Source organism: Athene noctua, chromosome Z (assembly GCF_965140245.1).
Source record: "Athene noctua chromosome Z, bAthNoc1.hap1.1, whole genome shotgun sequence".
Classification (NCBI taxonomy): domain Eukaryota; kingdom Metazoa; phylum Chordata; class Aves; order Strigiformes; family Strigidae; genus Athene; species Athene noctua.
Window position 1 is genome coordinate 49,194,255 of NC_134077.1, and position 19,989 is coordinate 49,214,243.

The window sequence follows — 19,989 nt, forward strand, 5'->3', positions numbered from 1 at the left end:
ATCTAACATCATGCTCAGTATATAGATGAGGGCTATTGGGAAGCTCACTCTCACTTCCAGGATTGTGTTTCAGGCTTCTCTCTTCTCTGGGATCACTAGCTGACAACAGGCTGTGCATCAGTCAATGGGTGGTGAGCAATCACATTGTGCATTACTCATTTCTATTTTCTATTATTATTATTATTATCATCATCATCGTTATTTTAATTTTATTTTATTTCAGTTATTGAATTGCTTTTACCTCAACTTACAGGTCTCCTTACCCTTACCCCTCAATTCTCTCCTTCATTCCCCGGGATGTGGGAAAGTGAGCGAGCAGCTGCATGGTGTGTGTTTGCCAGCCAGGTTTATGCTGCGACAACATAGTGTGAGACATGACATGTGCTGCACAAGTCTTCTCACAGAGGTTCTCCACTGTGCCTAAAACCTTAAGTAGACCACCACCAGTATTTATGAGCAAGCAGGTCTTCAAACTCATTGCTTGAGCTCACACTTGACATTTCCAGTAGCGTGCCGACTGTCTTTGTATGTATGTGCATCCACTGGCAAGTGGAGGCATGGCAAAAAAGGTGACTGGGCACCCCTTGGATGGAGGGGCAATCACTCAGACTTGGGCGGCTTTTGAGTCCCCTTTCTAGTCATGGTGGGTTCCGCAGTCTGTTACCATTAACAAGGCTCCATATCCTAGACACTAGAAAGAGGGAGGGAAGCGGGGAAAATCAATGTGAGTAAAGGTTATTAGGCTTGCGTAATAAATAGCCTGGGAAGATATAGACAAGTGAATTCAAGGCACTTAGATTTACTGGAGGAGTGGTACGAGTACGTGTGATAGAAGATCAAGGGCTGAGACACACAGTATTCAGTGAACTCTTCTGGTGTCTGAACTTGCTGTTAGGTTCACTTTGCTCCAGAGGGCTATCTATGTTGACATATAAATATGGGATGATGTAGTAATATAACAGGGCTATGTTACTGCGGACTGTGCTATTTTGGTAAGAGTGTTTAACAGAATGAAATCAGGAATCACTTGTGTTCTGGAACTAGGGTTTAATAAAATTTTCTGTCGTCCTCATAAATTCTACTTGTGAAAGGAGAGGGCGTCACAAACCTTCTGAGAGGAAAAAAATGAGGAAGGTACATATCACACATTTAATCAAACGTGTACCCGCAAACACATTGAGATGGCAATTGGATTTCTTGCTGGCCACGTGCCGTTTTCTAAAACGGAGGTTAAACAAGGGCCAAACGAGCACCGGGCTCTCTTATTGAATCTCCGCTCTCCGTAATGCTCTGCGGAGAGAAGTAAGGCTTGAAGGTGCGGAGAGGTGGGACTGCAGGCAGCGCCCTCGGCGCCGGAGGGCATCGCCCCGAGAGGGCGAGAGCCAGCGTGGGCGAGTTTCTCCAAACAGTGTCCCGGCTCCTGAGCTGCATCTCAGCGCTGCCGCGTCAGGGATGAGGGCAGAGATGAAGTCGGCGGAAGAAATACTGTCAAAATCCTTCACCCTTGACGATCAGTGAAGGCAAGCGGCGGCCGTGATGCGCAAGGCAAGCGTTGCAGCCCGCGGTACGAACTTCCCCGCGGCGTAGAGGGCTCCTTCCGTCCTTTTATTTTTCTTCTGCCTTTTACGATTATTACGACCGTCTTCCGCGAGCCAAGGCCGAAGCGCGACCCACGGGCGGACTACCCGTACGCGTGGCTAAGGTGGCAGGTACGTGCCTCAGGAGCACGGCTCCCGGGTCTTGCGCTATTTGCTCCGCGACGACGACGCTCCTGCCGGGGCTGAGGGCTTGATTTTTACACGCCATACAGACACACGCAGTCCGGTGACGCCACGCACCCCGGCAGCGGTACGGCTGCCAGAGCGCCGCCGCGCTCCGCTTCCCCCGGCAGCGCGGGCGGCGGCGCTCCGTCCCTGCTGCGAGCCCCCGCGCAGCCGCCACCGTTGCCGGGGAGGGGGCGCGGTGCCGCGGCGCTGCGCCCCTGCGGAGGCGAGCGCGGGACGAGCGCCCCCCTGCGCGCTGCCGCGCGGCGCCGCGGCGGTTACGTAAGTGCCGGCGCCCCCCGCGCCGCTCCCCGCCGCCCCCCCGCGCCGCCCCCCGCCCCGCCGGCGGTTATGCAATCGCCAGCACACAGACCTACTGTACCACACGCCGCCCCGCGCCCCGCCCCGCCCCGCCCCCGGCCGCTCCCATTGGTCGTCCTGCGGCAGCGCCCGGCGCCGATTGGGGCGGTGTCGCCGCCCGTCACGGCGCGGCGCGGCTGGCATGCGGGCTATGAGCCCCGCGCCGCGCAGCCCTGACCTACTAACACACATCCCTCCGCGCCGCCGCACGCTCCCGCCCAGCCGCTCCGCTGCTGCCTGCACGGCGCGGCGCGGCACGGCATCGCGGCATCGCACCATCGTCCGCCTCGCCTCGCCCGCGGCCCGGCGCGGAGCGGGGGTTGCTTGGTGGCCCGCGGTGTGCTGCAGGTAGGAAGGCGCGGAGCGGAGCGCGGGTGTAAAGTTATAAGGTGTCCGCCCGGGCTGCGGCGCCCGCCGCGCCGCGCCTCGGCTGGGGGCGGCTGTTACATAACGCGAGCCAGGCCGGCTCCGGCTGCCGCTGGGCGGGGAGGGGTCCGCCGGGCGGGCCGGCTCTGCGCGCTGCCGGGCGGCTCGGCGGAGGGGTGGCGGCGCGGGCGGCAGCCCGGGAGGTGCCCGCCGAAGGCCTCCCTCGCTGGGGGGGTGGGGGGCGCTTGTTCCTTGCGTGCCGCCCTACCCCCCGCTTCTCCCCGGGGCAGCGGCGCCGGAGCCGCCGCGTTGTGTAATGTGCCGGCGGAGAGCGGGCTGCGGCGGCGGGCGCCGTGCGGGGCGGAGGGCCGCGTCCCGAGCGCCAACCGCGCCTCGGCTCCACATTCACCGGGAGTTGCGTGCCGCCGGAGGCTGCCGGCGAGACCCCCCTTCCCCACCCCCCCGCCTTTCCGGGCTGCGCGGGGGGATGTTGCCCGCGGGCGAGCGGCATTAATGGCAGCGGCCCGGCCTCTGTCCCCGCGCCGTGCGGGGCTGCGCTTGCCTCATCCCTTTTCGTCACTTTTGTCGCTGTTTTTCAGGCGCTGCGGGACCGATCGCATAATAGTTCCTGGAAATGTTGCATTATGTAACCACAGAATTTGCTGGCAGCCGGGCTGGAAAGAGGGAGATAATTATGCGATTTTATAATCTCCCTACAAAGAAACTAGGACAATCTCGCCCTGAAAAAAAAAAAAAAAAAAACAACCCAAAACCCAACCAAATCCGTAGCTGTAACAGATTTTGCTGAAGTGCGTTTAATAAGGGAAGTAGACAACTGGGTAAGTGGGGAGGCAAGGCGCGCTCGCCGGCTGCGTGCCGGGTGCCTTAAAACGAGATTTGTGTTGGTCTATATTTAGCCCTATCGCATTTTAGCAATTGTGGCTTCATGTGCTATTTCTGGTCTTTTCTCCAGAGCTGTGCGTGTAGACGTTCGAGGCCATTTGCTCGGATTTTTAACTCCACGCCTTCAGAGAGGTTTTGATAAGGCTGTATTTTTAGGAAGGCGTTTCGCCCAGACGCTGAGACATCTCTCCGGTACGGGCTTTCACTTGCCGTTTCTTCGAAAAAAACACCCCAAAACCAAAAAACCAAAACGTTTAAGAGAGGCGGGCATTTAGGAGGCATTCGGCCGCGCCTGAGGTAGAGCCGTCCCGCCCGTGCGCTGGCGGCCGCGGGGGGCCAGGTGCCGCCGGCCCCCGGGGGGCAGCGGCGCCGTGCCCCGGGGGCAGCCGCCAGCACCGCAAGTAGGTCAGTGTGACAGAGGCGGCGGGGAGCGGAGCCGGTACGCGGGGCCCGATCCCGCGCCATCTTCCCCTCGGGCTTGCGCCGCGCGCGGGGGTCGCGGTCCCCCCAGCGGCCGTTGGTGGCCGTTGGTGGCCGTTGGGGCGCGGCGGCCGCGCGGCGGCGGGCGAGCGAGGACTGGGGGGCGCTGGCGCTCCCCCTCAGCCCTTTGTTCTGGGCTGGGGCGGCGGCGGACGGGTGGGGGGGCGCGGCGGGCTGATAGCGCGGGGCCGTGCTGAGGGAGGAACGGGCCGGGCGCCATGAGCCGCCGGTCACGTAGGGGGACGCCGGGCCGGGCGGCCTTTGTGGCGGGCGCGGTGCGGGGCCGAGCTGCGGGGAGGCGGTCGCCTCCCCGCAGCTCGGCCCCGCACCGCGCCCCGCGGAGCGTTACCTCCCCGCCGCTGGTCTCCCCCCGCCTTGTCCCGCCGTCGCCTGCAGGCAGGGAGCGCCAGACAAAGGCTCCCCCCCCCCCCCCCCCCCCCCCTTCGTGCTGCCGCCTGCCTCCCCGCCCCGCGGGAGGGGTACGGCGCGCAGGTAGGCATGAGCGAGCCTAGCACACCCCCGACTCCGGCGACCCGAGTATTTTCGGCTTTCTCTTTACGTAACGAGCAATAACAACAACAACAACAAAAAACCCGGCCATCGCCCAATTCTGTTATTTTGCCAAGTCACTTCGGCGTTGCAGTGGCAAAAACCGTGGCTGGACGTCCCGTACTCTGGGGTCAGCCTTGTGCTATGTCGTCGATGGAAGCATATCTTGAAAGTTGCTGGTGATGACTTGACTTTCAAGATCAAGACATAATTTTTGTGTGTGACCAAGATGGTCCTCTAAGTAGACAAAACCAACATCACTGTGCCTGTGACCAAGACCTCTAAAATCCAGATTGAGTACTGCAGCCACCGTCTTTATGTTTGGTATACCTGCCATAGGTAGTAGCAGCAAAATATTTTAAAAGAGTGATATTCTTGGTCATGGGCATAAACTGTTCTGCTACTTGATTGTTGGGGTCAGGTACGGCTTTGATTGTGAAGCTGTCTTGGAGTTACTGTTGTGTTAAAAACAACCCTTTTTTTTTTTTTCCCCCTTGTAACTTGAATGATTGCACTCAGTTTCATTGTGTTTGCTCCTGTGTACGTAGCCTACCTTGAGTCATCTTTGCCCTCCTCAGTAATCCAGTCCAGAGCCTCGTTTAAAATATTGCTACGTGCATCACTTGTACAGTCCTTATTCAGTCAAAATGTTGACTTTGATGGGGAAACTTGAATGAATAAGGATTCAAGTTTTGCACCAGAAACCTGATTTAAACCAGCAAGTTCAAGGATTACTGAAGAAAGATCCTTACTATCATTGGCACTAACAGTTACTGTTATAAAACTTCTTATGTTACAGATGTCTTTGACTGTTGAAGTACTAACACTCTTCAGAATGATCTGCTACTACTTTCCATTTTTATTTACTTCATATTTTTAACTCATCTTATTCTCCAAAGGACTCTTAACTAGCTTTTAAAATATCCAGCTTCCTGGATTTTACTCCAAAGCCTCGTGTTTCTGCTGTGTTAGTTTTTTCTTTTTTTTTTTTTTTTCAAAGGAACTGATCTGAAAGGTGTCAAAAATCTAAGTCTTCTCATGAGCAATATGAACTTAGATGACCTCCTCACAGCTTATCTCTTCCTAAGAAAGAACAGTATTTGCCATGATTTGGCTGAAATTTGTAGAACATACAGATATTCTTTCTTATGCAATAATGTCTAAATAGAGTCTGTGAAAGATATCAGTACCATGCTGCTTTTTTCAATCCTTTATCTTGAAATAAAACTCATAAATAAAATAAACCTTTAGCTCATTTTAAATTGACTTACTAACAAATAGTTATGCAAACTATCCTTATGCAATAGTTTTTTCCAGACAGCAATTTTGCTGCTGTTATAACATCACTATGATGCAATAATATGAACAATAAAATCCTCTGTTTGAGTCTTATTACACACTGTTAAGCAATGTATCTGACTCATCAGCTTAATTGACTCTTCTAGGTGACCTTGCCATGATCATTACAGTCAGTTATGAGATATAAATGTGCTTAGGATATGTAATAGAAAAAAAATGCAAATAGATGGCCAATTCCTGCAGTCCATTCTAAAAGAAAATGACCTTTGATTTCCATGTTACAGTATTTTACAGTGTTTGAAAATAATTTTTCAAAATTTTTTTAAAAAAACAAAGTATATGTAACTGTCTAATACTGATGCTAAGCATGACATACAAGCAACATTCTTTAAAATTTATATTAAAAAGTAGATCTGAAATGAATTACTGTTAAGACTGCCTTAGATGTCCTGTTTTTTTCCTGATTCAAGTGTTGAACGGATCCATGTCCAAATTAGCATACTGTGAGACTGAGTCTGGTGACAGCTATTACACAGATATACCTATCAGAAAGAATGCCTTATTTAAGACAGATATTTTTCCCCCTTTCTTGTGCAGCTCCATCGTGGTGTAATTTTCAGTCCATCTTGAAGCATTTGAATAATCAGTTTTTGCCACAGAGGTGGCTGCACAGCCATTAGCAGTATAGGTGCCATTGCTGCAAGACCTCCTCTTATGAGTGGAACGCAACCCAGTAAAGAAAATGTTGCTCAGCGTGGGCAGTGGCCTTCCTGCCCGCACCTTCTCACAGAATCAGGAGTGGTAAAGATATCTCTCTGTTCTGCTTGCACTGAGTGGTAGATACCAACATTTTACAGGCCTGTGTTTGTTTTATGTATTTGTACTTCAGCTGTTATGTAACAAGATGCATGTTTAGAGCATCAGCTGGGATTAATTGACATAATTCTGCTGCCTTTAAATAGTGCTATATAAATTTAGGTCAGCTGAAGGTCTGGTCCATGCTTGGCATTTTAAGAACACAGTTCAATAATAGCCATTTGTTGTCAGAATAATTAACATTTGATTCTGGGTTTTCTTTATGGTTCTTAACTAGGGGAAAGCTGAGATCGTATTTCCAGAACATTGTTACTATTAAGTTATAGCTTTCTTGCAGTCTAGTTTTTTCTGCTGTCAAGTAGCTATTGAAATAAAGAGAAGCCTACTATCATAGTACTGTAACTTCAGTAACTATCGTTTCTGTTGGGGTTTTATTAAAAATACAGACAAGTGTGCAATATTTAAAATGGCATGATTTATATACACATACTACATATACATATATGTAATGAAATATTTATGTAAGTTATATATACATTTCCTTTACTTCTCAGTTTTAAAGTTTTTCCTGGCCCTTTGAGTAACATTCCTAGATTTTGTTTCCCCTTTCTTGAATCAGAGCAGTAAATAGGTTGTTTTTGGAAAAGTCAAACAGATCTGATAGAATCATACTGTCTTCCTAAGTAAATGGAAGAAAATATAGGTCAAATTTGCACCTCTCAACTTTGACTGATCCTTTTGAGCAACAGCTACCTTTAACATAGTGTTTCGTGCTCTCCAAATAATTTTATTTGCATAATTTGTGTAATTTACCTTTAGGAAGCAGGCTGTACTTTAATGAGTTAATTTGTAGTTATTAAGATAAACAGTAACTTAAGTAATGTTCCTAACAATGAAAGCCTTTTGTAAAAATTACATGCGACACCAACTTTCTGGGTACAGCTTAAAGATGGGTAATATGAAGCTGCAGTAATGTTCCAAGTTTCATGATGATCTTATTTAGTTTTTTTATATTTGATTGAAAAGTGTCATAAGAAATTATATTTTTTTATGTTCCCAATTGGCTATATTGTATAGACATCTCCCATTTTTTCTTTCAATAAGATGACCGACATTTTAGCAAAAATGGGTCATCTTGTACAAAGCTATCATCATCAGTGTTCCACTGACCCAATTACACGTTGATCCTGAAACCGTAAGCAGTTAAGATGCCCATGAAGTTGTAAGAAAAGGGAACTGTGTACAGGATCAATAGTTCTCCATTGCTCGATGCTGTTGTAATGGATTCAGGTTCTCTATGAAAGCAACTATATAATGGCAGTAAGTGGCGGTAACATTTATATTGCAAATGCCTTTTCCCTTTGTGGCTGTGGATAACCTGTCCATCATCGCATAAAATGCAGTCACCTAGGTTTTTTTTCTGAAAGTTTGAACTTCATTTGCTCGACATTGCCTAGACCCTCTTCCCTGCAAATCTATCCTAGGGATAATATCTCTCTTACAGCAGAGCCAGCATTAAAGCTTTTCTGCAACAGGAACATAATTTTACTAACTGTGCTAGATAAAAGGCAAGAAAAAGTATGTTGAAGAATTGCAGTGAAGGTTGGAATGGGGCCACGTCCTCTGTTTGAAAGGATTTCTGAATTACGATAGACCCGAGAGTTGCAGAATTCCATGGCATAATTTTTGTCTGTGAAAAGCAGTAGAGGTAGAGTGGCTCCAAAGTATTTCGGCAGTGTTTAGGTAGGCTGTGTATTCACCAAAGCTTAAACTCAGCCTCCTGTCCTGCATGTGCAACGAGGATGATATTTTTTCTGTACCTCATAAAAGTCTTGAGACAGATAGCAATTGTTTTTAAAATACTTTGAAGATAAAGTACAGACTATATTCTTCAGTTTTTAAAAGTTTGGAATGTGAACTTGTCGTTTTGGTATCTATGAGCAGGTTCTACACCAACTCTTCAGGTATGTAGACAGATTTTTCAAAATAGCTTGTGACAGAATGATAGCAGTAATATAGTTAATGATACCTATGCAAAATATGGACAACAAAAACTAAAAATATGCACGGACACATATCAATATGAGCTTTTATTGTTTTCCTGCAGTTTGCAGGTGGTGGTGATAGAGGCATGGTTATTTTGAAAACAAGAAGTTATACTTAGCTATTATTCCATTTTTGAAGGACTGAGTGAGAAATCTGTTGGATGCATGGTGAAACAAAAGAATTGTGATTGAGCATCCAACTGCTAGAAATGGGTTTTCATTTAGTTTCATAGAATTACTATCAAAATACTAGAGCAATAGAACTAAACAATTAGTTATCTCATTCTAGGATATGTTTGAAAAATTATGCTTGGAGTTAGCATGAATTAGTTTGCTAAATACAAACAATATGCAGTTACTCTGTGGGGAATCATACATACATTGGGAGGCCACGTGAATTCAGGTATGACTTACGTAATTATATAACACAGAGGAGAGAGGAAAGATTGTGACCCTGTCCTTCAACCTTTTGAAACACTTCAGTTGCTACTGTATGAATACACAAATCCCCAGGTTCAGATCCTTAATGTGCTATTTTGACAGACCACTTAAGTATTTTTTGAAGTCCATGGATAAATTAACTTTTCATGATTTCTGCATACATAATTTCTTGTTTCAATAGCTTGAGTTCTATACAACAGTCTCATTAATACTTAGATCTGGGCTTGTATCCTGCTTCTATTGAAGCCAATGGCAAAATTACTGCGGGAGCAAGACTAGGTCTGTAATTAAGTTAATAGGGTCGAGTGTTATTACATTGTTGAATTGGCACTCAATGCCATTAACATCAACCAACCAAAAAAAAAAATTAACGGTGACTAATGTAAGGCAGTATTAAATGTTGGTTTTATAACACTTTATGAGGGAGTGATAAAGCAATTGAAAAATTAATCATAAGGGAAAATATTGGAATTTGAAATATAGTCAGAGGAATCATTACAGTTCATTAATTTATGTGTAAATACTGATGTTTTCCAGTGGAATTATAAAATGCAAGTGAAGTGAAATGTCTGCTTTCATTGAAGGCATTTTGCCATTATCATCAGATGGAATTTAATTTGTTTACAGACTCAGCACTGGGCTGATCCACATGGAGAAGTATTAATAAACAAGGGCTTTGACTCATGTTTGTAAAGCAGCAATTCCAGTTACCATGATAAAAGTACTCAAGGAAGATGTTGAAAGAGCTAAAGATTTATTGCTGTTTCCTTAGTTCACTAAAGTAATGACATTAGAACTGACTACATAAATAGCAAACCAGTAAGACTATGTCAATGGATTATACATCTGTCTTGACAGCTCTGCTGATGGACTCTGGCAGAGAGTAGAGTTGAATACTTCATGCAAAACCATGGTCGTTTTGATTCACAATATTTGCTGTAGACTTGCATGCTACTTACGTTCTGTCTTTTTGTGCCAGGAACCATGTGTACAGAAGGGAGACTGGCCAAAACAGGAGTTACCAGTGATTGTACACTGGAATGGCCCAAACTGCAAAAGTCCCATGGAACAAGGGACATGAACTCTGCAGGTTGTTGGGTTGTTAACTGCAGGTCAGTGCTAGTGTTAGGCTGCAGGAGATTATGCTTAGACATGCAGTTGAGTTTTTACTGATGCATAGACAGTCATACTGATGAACTATGCCACTAGTCTACATTAATTTAGGGAAAAAAACTCCAACAACTTTTTGCTGCTTATTACTATTATTAATGTTATTAGTATTACTATTATAATTATTAGTATTTTTCCTTGATCACAGTGTTGGACAAATACCAAAGTGGGATCACTTTGGGCTGAAGACCATACAGGTAGACATAGTGTTGCAGTTCTTTTCCCAAACAGTCTTGTTCAAGACTAAATGTACTGCTTCTGTATCATGTGGAAATGGAAGATTGGAATATAAGAGGGAAAAAAGTTGTGCTAAATCTGTGTAGGTATAGTTTCATTCTTCTAAAATATGCACAAATTCTGTGTTTATAAGTAATTGCTTGCTGTCGATACTGTTTCAAGTAAGTGTAAATATTCCTGGGTATATGGCAGGTAAATACATAGAAAATAATGCTGTATGCATATTAGTATCACTTTTCTAAGAGAATTAAGTATTTTTATTTGGCTTTGAGTGTAGGTCTCAAGTCCTGTTAAATTCAGTAAGACCTCTATTGGTAAAGCCCTGAAATTTTACAAAAGTTGTTTTGAATCCTTTTGACTTCAGTGAGAGTTGGCAAGATGCATACTAAGAGACAAGTGATTTCATAGGTATTCAGTACATGTTACACTGCTTCCTGCTGTGTATGCATTTCCTCACAAACGCAAACGCTGTTAACGATAACAAATGAACACAGTGATTGAAGTATATCAAGACAATTAGAGATCAATATCTCTGTGTTCCCAATTGCTACAGGATAACGAAATGAAATCTCAGTATTTTTCTGCTTTTAATGTAAAGTCATGTTACAGAGACTGGATATTCTACAAATGCCACAAAAATTCAGGTGGCCTTATCCTTTTTAAAAAATGTTAAAGTCTGTGTGCTCAACAATGATGGTGGGGTTTTTTATGTATTGCATTGCACTAGATTTAAAATGGTATGCATGTTAAATGATTACGTGTAGCAGTGAAATGGACAGAATGACTATACAGCTTCTTCAGCAAATCAGATTATACTGAATGTTTGAAAAAACAGATTGCTTTGTTGTGGGACTTATTTTAAACCTGATCCAGCTTATATTTTACCTAACTTTGACTCCAGTTTGAATTTTGGATCAGGATCTAGCTATGTAATTGCTTGTATATTAGAGATACATTTCTCCTTTAAAACATGGCAATTTGTGGTGCTGCTTTTGCATTGAAATGTTAGATGCCGTCTTTGGTGTGGCTGGCTTCTAAGTCTATTTTCCATTAAGGCTGTATTATCGAAGACAGATAGTTATATGTCAGTAATTAACCACGGATTTTAGGAAATTCCACTTAGCTGTTCTATTAAATGTGTTAATTTTTCATGACAGAAGAGTTGGCATGGTTTGATGGAACAGAACCCAGCTTGAAACCTGAGTCTTTATGACCCTGCTTAATTGTTATTACATCACTCACTCCTCTTTGCCTTCTGGAAAAGACAAGAGAAACTGGCAGAATGTAATTCATTAATTATAACTTTCCCAACTGATAATGTTAAAATGAGTTTCATTAGTACTGTAAAAACATTCCCAATAAATAGTGACATTAATCTGAAGTGGCTGATTTATTTTTTATTTTTTTATATATACAGACAAGAATAATTTCTGACTTGATAGTTCTATAAAAGCACTTGGCATACTACATTTATTTTACCAGGGACATGACTGACTGTGGGAAGTGAGATGTTGAGAAGCTATATCTCAGATCAAGACCAAATGATCTTGTGAGAATTAAGTATTTTTTCATTAAGAGGGACTAAATAAAACAAAGGCTACTTTAAATGTTAAATTCAACTTTAGTGATTAAAATGTCTGAAGCTAAAGGTTAAGCTAGTTTTCCTTTGTTAATGGTAAAGCTTTTAGAGCTAAACTTCCACTTTAATGCAAACACTGTTTTTCGAAGGTTCACATGCCTCAATAGTATTAAAATTTACTTTGATGCAATGACTACTTTTCAAATGTAAATTATTAATTAAATGTTATTTCTCTGATTTATTTTTCAATATTGATTTTAAAACGTTCTTTGTAAGAGAAAAGAAAAAAATATATAATACATTTCTTGCCAATAATTTTTTGTTAGGTATTCACCCAAATTATGTGTGTGCATTTGCTAGTTTGAATTGATATGATTGATCACAAAGGCATTTTAAAATTCCAAATGTGTATATATATAAACATTTGTGTGTATGTATATATGTATGTATATAGATTTATAGGATGCAAAACCAATAATTAAATCTTTAATAGATTTAATTGATAGTGGTGTTATTTTAAGACAATACAAATCACTCCAGCTTCTTCAAATCAGCTTGTGTTATTTTTAATCCATGAAGGACCCAAATATATAGCATTTTTAAGTCACACACCACAGCTGGTTTTGGGAGAGATCCTTCAATGTGGAAGAACAAAATACTTTCCTGTGCTGCTCATCAACATGCCTGGTGTCCTACAGTGTTGAATGTTGGAGGCTTAGGTTGATCAGTGATATCATGGAAAGTTCTGTGATGACATTACTGTAGGATCAAAACTCAAATATTGTTTTATGGATTTTTCCTTGGATCATATTGTATTTGTTTTGGAAGCAAATCTGCTACATAGGTATCATAAAGCTTAGAATATCAGTTGTTTCAGTGTTGAGCTGTCTTCATATTACAGCAGGTTTAATGAACCAAATGCTAGTCTAAGCTTTTTATCAAAAGCTACTTTTGCATGTCCTGAACCAGCAGTTCCTAAATAGTAATCAAATTCTCTATTTATTACAGGTTTTTAAGAAGATTTCCATTGCCTCTGCCAAGAATATTGGTTCTAGACACTTCTGTCTGAGAATATGAAAGAAAAGGAAGAATGTGTGTGGATTTAAAATTACTGTATTTAACAAATTGTGGAGTGAGAAGTATTGGGGAAATAGCTTGCTCTGTTGCTCATTGTAGATCTACTACAAAGTGTTTCTGATGCAGCTGAGAAAAATGCAGACCCTTAAAAAGGAACACGGACCTGTTGACACAAGTAGCAATGTGGACAAAATCATGGTACTTAAGTCTACTTTAGCAGAAGTGCCTGAAGAATTGTCTACAAATGAAGATATACTACTTACTGAAGCAAATAGTGGAAAAAGCAAATCTTCAGCTTGCCGGAGAAAGCGAGAATTCATTCCAGATGAAAAGAAAGATGCTATGTATTGGGAGAAAAGGCGGAAAAATAATGAAGCTGCCAAAAGATCTCGTGAAAAGCGCCGACTGAATGATCTTGTCTTAGAGAACAAACTAATTGCACTGGGAGAGGAGAATGCCACTTTGAAGGCAGAGCTGCTTTCACTGAAGCTAAAGTTTGGTTTAATTAGTTCTGCAGCCTATGCCCAAGAGATACAGAAACTCAGTAGCTCCACAACTGTGTATTTCCAAGACTATCAGAGTTCCAAATCAAATATTAACTCATTTGTAGATGAACATGAACCGTCTATAGTTGGTAGCAGTTGTATTTCTGTCATTAAACATTCTCCTCAAAGCTCAATGTCTGATGTGTCTGAAATATCATCCGTAGAGCATACTCAACCAAGTCGTATACAAAGCAACTGCAGAAGTCCTGAAAATAAGTTCCAGATTATTAAACAGGAGCCCATGGAATTAGAGAGAGAGCCAAGAGATGACAGAGGCTCATATAAAACATCCATATATCCAAACTACATGGGAGCTACCTTTAACGTGTACTCACATTCTCCTCCTCTCTTGCAAGTTAATAGGTCCTCCAGTAATTCACCCAGAACATCAGAAACTGATGATGGTGTAGTTGGAAAGTCATCTGATGGAGAAGATGAACAACAGGTTCCTAAGGGTCCAATCCATTCCCCAGTTGAACATAAAAATGTTCATGCAACAGTTAAAGTTCCAGAAGTGAATTCTTCAGCTTTGCCTCACAAGCTTCGAATTAAAGCCAAAGCCATGCAAGTTAAAGTGGAAGCAATGGATAATGACTATGATGCAACACAGAAATTGTCATCACCCATTGACATGTCCTCAAAAAGACATTTTGAGCTTGAAAAGCATGGTGCACAAAACTTGGTGCATTCTTCTCACACTCCTTTCTCGGTTCAAGTGACTAACATCCAAGACTGGTCACTTAAACCAGAACTCTGGCATCAGAAGGAACTCAATGTAAAAATTCAGAGTGGTTGCAAAACTGGAGTTGCTGAAATAAAAGACCATCTCTACAATGTCGCTGAGTCAGAGAACCTGTATTTAAAGCAGGGCATAGCAAACTTATCTGCAGAGGTTGCTTCGCTTAAAAGACTTATAACTACACAACAAATCTCTGCATCAGACTCTGGTTAAGTTACTACTGAATAAAGGCTTATCGTTTTAAAGGATGTCATTTGCAGTAGATCAATATGTTTTGTATTATGCTGAATTTTCACTGGACTTGTGATGTCATTTCACTGTAATGTTCACATGATGTCTGATTGGTGTCTTTTTGTGCACAAATTATTATGAAGACTAGGTTGTGTTATGATCACTATGCCTTGTGTATAGTCAAGTAGCCTGTACAAAGGCTGTATATAGTGAACTTTATTTTCTTTTTGTTCTTCTACTATAAAGCGTGCAAGTTACCAGTTACAATAAAACATTGGTGACAAACACAGAACATCTACTCCAGTTCAGTTGATTTTATGAACTTGTAAATAAGTTGTTAACTAAAACCTGGCTTTTTCTTACACTGTGCTCAACTTCACTTAGGTGTTTGGTTTTTACAGCCTAACAACCAAATTACAATTTACAACATATGTAATCCTTCTGGCCGCCTTTTTCCTTAAGACCTTTTTTAGAAGAGAATAGAAATAAAATTAATATTTATAAATGAAACAGTACCAATTTATAGCCTTAGCCTTCTTTAACTTATTTATTAGTAGAAGTTAACCAAAAACCATGCAAATTCTAACCCAGTAACTACAACAACCTTTTTTCTCCTTCTATCTCAAATGAGACAGTAATGAGTTTCCTGAATGGTTTATTGTGGCAAACCATTTTTTCAATATTATAACTTGGTGTTTTAGATAAAATTAGTTAAGTTGGATTTGTGCATCTGCAAAGTTTTCAGAGCCTTGCAGTGGCAGAATTGGACAACACACCATCTTTCTCAAGGGGTGGCTTGTGTGTGTAAGGGGTGCAGGCATGGAAAGAAGCTTGCACAAGGGCTGCATTGTCCCTCTTGCATACCATGGTTCTTTCCACGGCAGACCGTGGACCACCTGTAGATGAAGGATAAGGCTACTGGATCTGTAAACTGAGTTCAACTAGGCAAATATCTACATAAGGGGCAGGCAATAGTAGGAGCAGAGTTAGAGGAGATCATCTGCTATTTTAGTTCCCAGTGTGGGACATAATGCAATTTTAAGTATGAAGTAAGTCTTACCACCAATTTGGCCTTGGTTTCAATGGCTTAGTTAACTGAACTGGAATACCCTGGTTCACTGCAGGGCATTTTGCAAGAAGTTCTGAAATGTAAAATAGAGACTATGTGAAGAACTGCACAATCCAGATACTGCTAGCCCCTTAGAATTTATGTGGATTGCAAGTTCTTCACCTGATGACTGGACAGGGCTACAGTGGTCTTTGTCTTTGAGAAGAGCCATTGAACCATGGAGACTAGAATTGCATCACATATCCTTGGTCTGGCTTACCAAAGTCTTTCATTTTAAAATTAAAAATAATTTATAAGTAGAGCATAGACATGGCAGAAGTTCTTTTCACAATACTTCCCCCTTCTTTTAACATACTAATAAATCAGACTAACAAATAAGCTTTTTCTTAAAAAGCTTCTTATTACTTGCCATAATGTATATATAATGAATGGAACCTTTCCATAGACTTAAAATACTAATTCAGAAAACAATATGTAGGTATTGTTTTTTAAATTCATACTTGACTTGAGTTAGAGGATGTTTTGTCAATTTTTTGGGGATATGAAGAGGAGTCTGAGTCACTCCTGGTAGCTCTGAAGCTTGGTCCAGCAGTCAAGGCAATGGCAAAACTCCCTGATGTCAGCAAGGCCAGGATTTGATTCTGTACCTTTTCAGGAGCTGATGATTCACAGTCATGTTCTGGGAGGACCTTGGCACAGAAATCACTGGTACTTTCTGAGCTTTTTTGAGCCTTCTAACTGCTGTGCTGTATTTGTGGCATTCAGAGTTAATAAACTGTTATTCTTTTTTAATGCCTTAATAATACAATAGACCCCATAGCTGGGCTCTGTATGTATTTGGTAATTAATATAGATGACATTTCAATGTTACTGAAAATAAGCTCAGGATTATTGCATGAAATGTAAACATTTGCATTGAATGATGGGGATATGAGACACGAGGCAGTGATTGCTACTGTCTCTTTGCTTGCTAAGTATCTTCTGTAAGCAACAATAAAATTCTTTAAATATTTTGCATATTATTTATCACATGTAATGTGTTCAAGGAGAGGACTTAAAACTCTCAGTGTTGCCATCTGTGTAAGCCTAGATCTATTGGGTTTTTTTCCATTTCTTGTTACAGTTGTTTGTCATAATGGAAGAATGTTGTCCTCTTTCTAGCTCATTATATATTTTGTGTATCTGTTTTGTGCAATTAATACTTAACAGTAATGATGTAGTTAATTTGTTGAAGGATGTCATTGCAAGAAAGTAATAGCATGGAGCTTAGGAGCACAATCAGATGTTATTTATACTCCCTTTATACCTTAGTGTTATGCTTCATTTGAAGAAAGAAATAAATAATTTGTCTTTTGTTCAAAACCAGATCTAATTACAACATGATTTTCTATTTTTTTCCTCGTCCTAGTTTAACACAGAGGTATTAGCTGCACTTGTGCTGAAGTTACTATTTCTACAGCTAGTATTTGGGGTATCTTCCACAGATGTAAATGCATGTGGGTGGTACATACTAAGCCTCGTTCTTGGCTACAGTTGCAAACTGGCCAGATGAAACTCAACTGGTCAACTGCAGTCAATGTGGAGTAGATGGCCTCCTCACCCGGAGACCCTCACCCATCTTTAGCCTGCTTTCCTTTAGAACATGGCACTGGGAAAGATGGAGAGTCACGCTGACTGGGGCGAGGGAGAGAACACAGTGGAACTCTGCTCCCCTGCTGCAACTTTCAGCTGGTACATTGTGACGTATGCATATGACTGGAGGAGCTGGGGAATTGCATAGCTGTGCCCTTCTAGTCTGCCTTCCTCTGCACTGTAAAAAATAGAATCAGCCTCTATGAAAAGAATATCCTTGGCTGGTCTAGTCTCACCACTGGAGATGGAGTGCAAAATGGGCTTTACCTAAGTGAATATAAACTGGTGTAACATGTAAGCTCAGTGGTTAACTGACAAAACAACTTAAAACATGCTGAAAGTTCAGTCTTGCTCATGTGAAGGAACATGGATGACTAGAAAGTAATGACTGTTAGAATGTGCCTTCAAATGAAAATGTTAAGGAAGATCCCATACAGATACAGGGAACTCCAGATACTTATCTATATAAATTGTCATTTTTCATGGGAACACGGGAATTACCATGCTAGATTAGTTTGGCTAGTCCTGAGCCTTACCTGTGATAGTCATTAGTATGGTGGTAATTGTTAGTATGAAGGGCTTCATGGAAAGTTTTAAAAAAAGTCCATGGCAAATAACTGTTGATTAGCGAGATACTTTTTTTCCTAGTGACATAGACTGGTGGCTAATCAACACTGTGAAGTATGACTATCAGGTTCTCTGTTAAATCTGCCTAACTTAATTACGTATAAACACAGTAATATAACCACATGTTCTATAAACACCTATGTTTTGGTAGGTACAAAGATTGAATATGGATATGCCCATATATATACCGAGCCCATACATTATGATTTTTTGAACCCCCTCAACTTTCTGCCTTCAGTAAAATTTAAGATATTGTATGGGATATATTCAAATTTTATTAATATTCTATATAGCCAAATATCCCCTTTTTCATGAATAGGAGACAGTTGTCAATTCCTTGTTTATCTTCTCTTATTTTGAATGTTTTCATTATGGCCCTTATGTCCATGTGAGCAGTTTATGAGACTAAAAAACATTTATTTTCTGTAGAACTTAACAGATATGTAAAATTACAGCATAAACACATTTGTGAAGTTTTATTAAAATACTACCGAAACCCTTTTTTACTTGCTAGTACATAAATACGCAGTTGAAAATAGGCAATGTACAATGAATTTAGCAGAAAACTCAGAGAGAATCCAATTAACACCATATTGATTTTAAAAAATAAGGCCTTTATTAACACCATATTGTTTTAAAAATACTTTTACAGTTCATTGCACAATACGAGCTTGGTAACTACCAGAATACAGCAAAACAATTTTTGGTATTTATTGCATAAGAATGAGTAGCACATATTGTTCTATTACAGTGCCAAATTAAAAAGTTAAAAATACTAGGCCAAATCCTAAGGCTTTTAGCTCAGTGTCAGATTCTATTTTCCTTAATGAAGCAGACTTACTCAAGATAAGTAACATTGCTAAGACATAATCTTTACAGTTCACTCATGGCACAGACTCCTACTGCTTTTCCTATCCCTAAAGGCTAACTTCCTTGTGACACAACAATGATATATGACTCACTTTATTCCTATCACTGGAGTTATAGGGAACTTGCTCACATACAAAAGAGAAGGCAGCCAGATATTCAAGTACTGTTTATTTAATGGCAGCTCTAAAAGGACTCCCTGAATTATGAGCAGAAACTCAAAGTGGAGACTTAATGCTTATTTGCTCAAAAGAGAAAGCCTCAGAAGACATTTGGTTTTAGAACTCCAAAAAATAACAGGAATCATCTATGCTTTTTATGATCTGACTAGCTATTACCTGTGTGCCAATCCCAACAGCTGTGACTAGCATTATGGTAATTCCTCCTCCTTAAACACTATGGAGCTCCATAGGATTACAAACAGGAGTGCTTGGGAGGAACAAACGCAGGGTCTGCAGCTCTACTATGATTTTATGTGGGTTTGAATCTCCTGCATGCAAATATCCCTCCTGCTTGTACTGCATATGAGAGATATCTGATCTGAGAAAGCCTGCATCAGTCCAAAGGTTCTGGGGAAGCTAAATGGCCATCTAATACTACTGACATTCAGATAACACAGGGAATTTTTTCTCCACTGTACCTTGTTCCCCTACAAATGGATGCACAATTTAAAATGTCAGGGCAGTTGTTACACTTTTGCATGCTGTTCAGATTTTTGGATGTGCAATTGCCTGGATGGGCATCATAGTTAATAACTTAGAAAAAGATCAGTTCACCCTGCTATCTCTATATGCCACAGTCAGCATCCATTATGTCTACATTTCTGAAGCATGATACTAAACATGTTTCTTTCTAATAATTTGGGCTTCTAAAAATTCTTGTAAGTTTTGTATATAAATATACAGAGGACATATTGCATTGATTTCCATGGGATTTGTCTTAGGCAGGCCTGAAAGCCAGGATATTAATGGTCTGTATAACAATCAGAAAATACCAAAGCATAATATTGTATCATATAAAACAGCTGAAGAGATGACAGAATGCAATGAGGGCCATTGTAGCAGAACACAGTGTTCCTTTCTCTGGGCCTTGTTCCCATTTAGGATTTAGAAATACTAGAGGGATGTCATGGTTTAAACCCAGAGGGCAACTGAGCACCACATGGCCACTCACTCATACCCCCTGGTGGGATGG

At 41.7% G+C, this 19,989-nt stretch overlaps 1 protein-coding gene across 4 annotated transcripts; it reads left to right on the forward strand.

The window, feature by feature from the left end:
* The first annotated feature begins 1,478 nt into the window (after positions 1-1,478).
* NFIL3 (nuclear factor, interleukin 3 regulated) lies at positions 1,479-17,036 on the forward strand. 4 transcript variants are annotated; one of them, XM_074932122.1, is made up of 2 exons: positions 1,479-1,709; positions 13,017-17,036. In XM_074932122.1, exon 2 carries the CDS (start codon positions 13,206-13,208, stop codon positions 14,580-14,582), a length of 1,377 nt encoding a protein of 458 aa, XP_074788223.1. In that variant the 5' UTR covers positions 1,479-1,709; positions 13,017-13,205; the 3' UTR covers positions 14,583-17,036. The 4 variants fall into 4 exon arrangements, with proteins under 4 accessions (XP_074788223.1, XP_074788222.1, XP_074788225.1 ...); XM_074932121.1 differs by lacking the exon at positions 1,479-1,709 and adding an exon at positions 2,265-2,471; XM_074932124.1 differs by lacking the exon at positions 1,479-1,709 and adding an exon at positions 10,114-10,134.
* Positions 17,037-19,989: the final 2,953 nt, after the last annotated feature.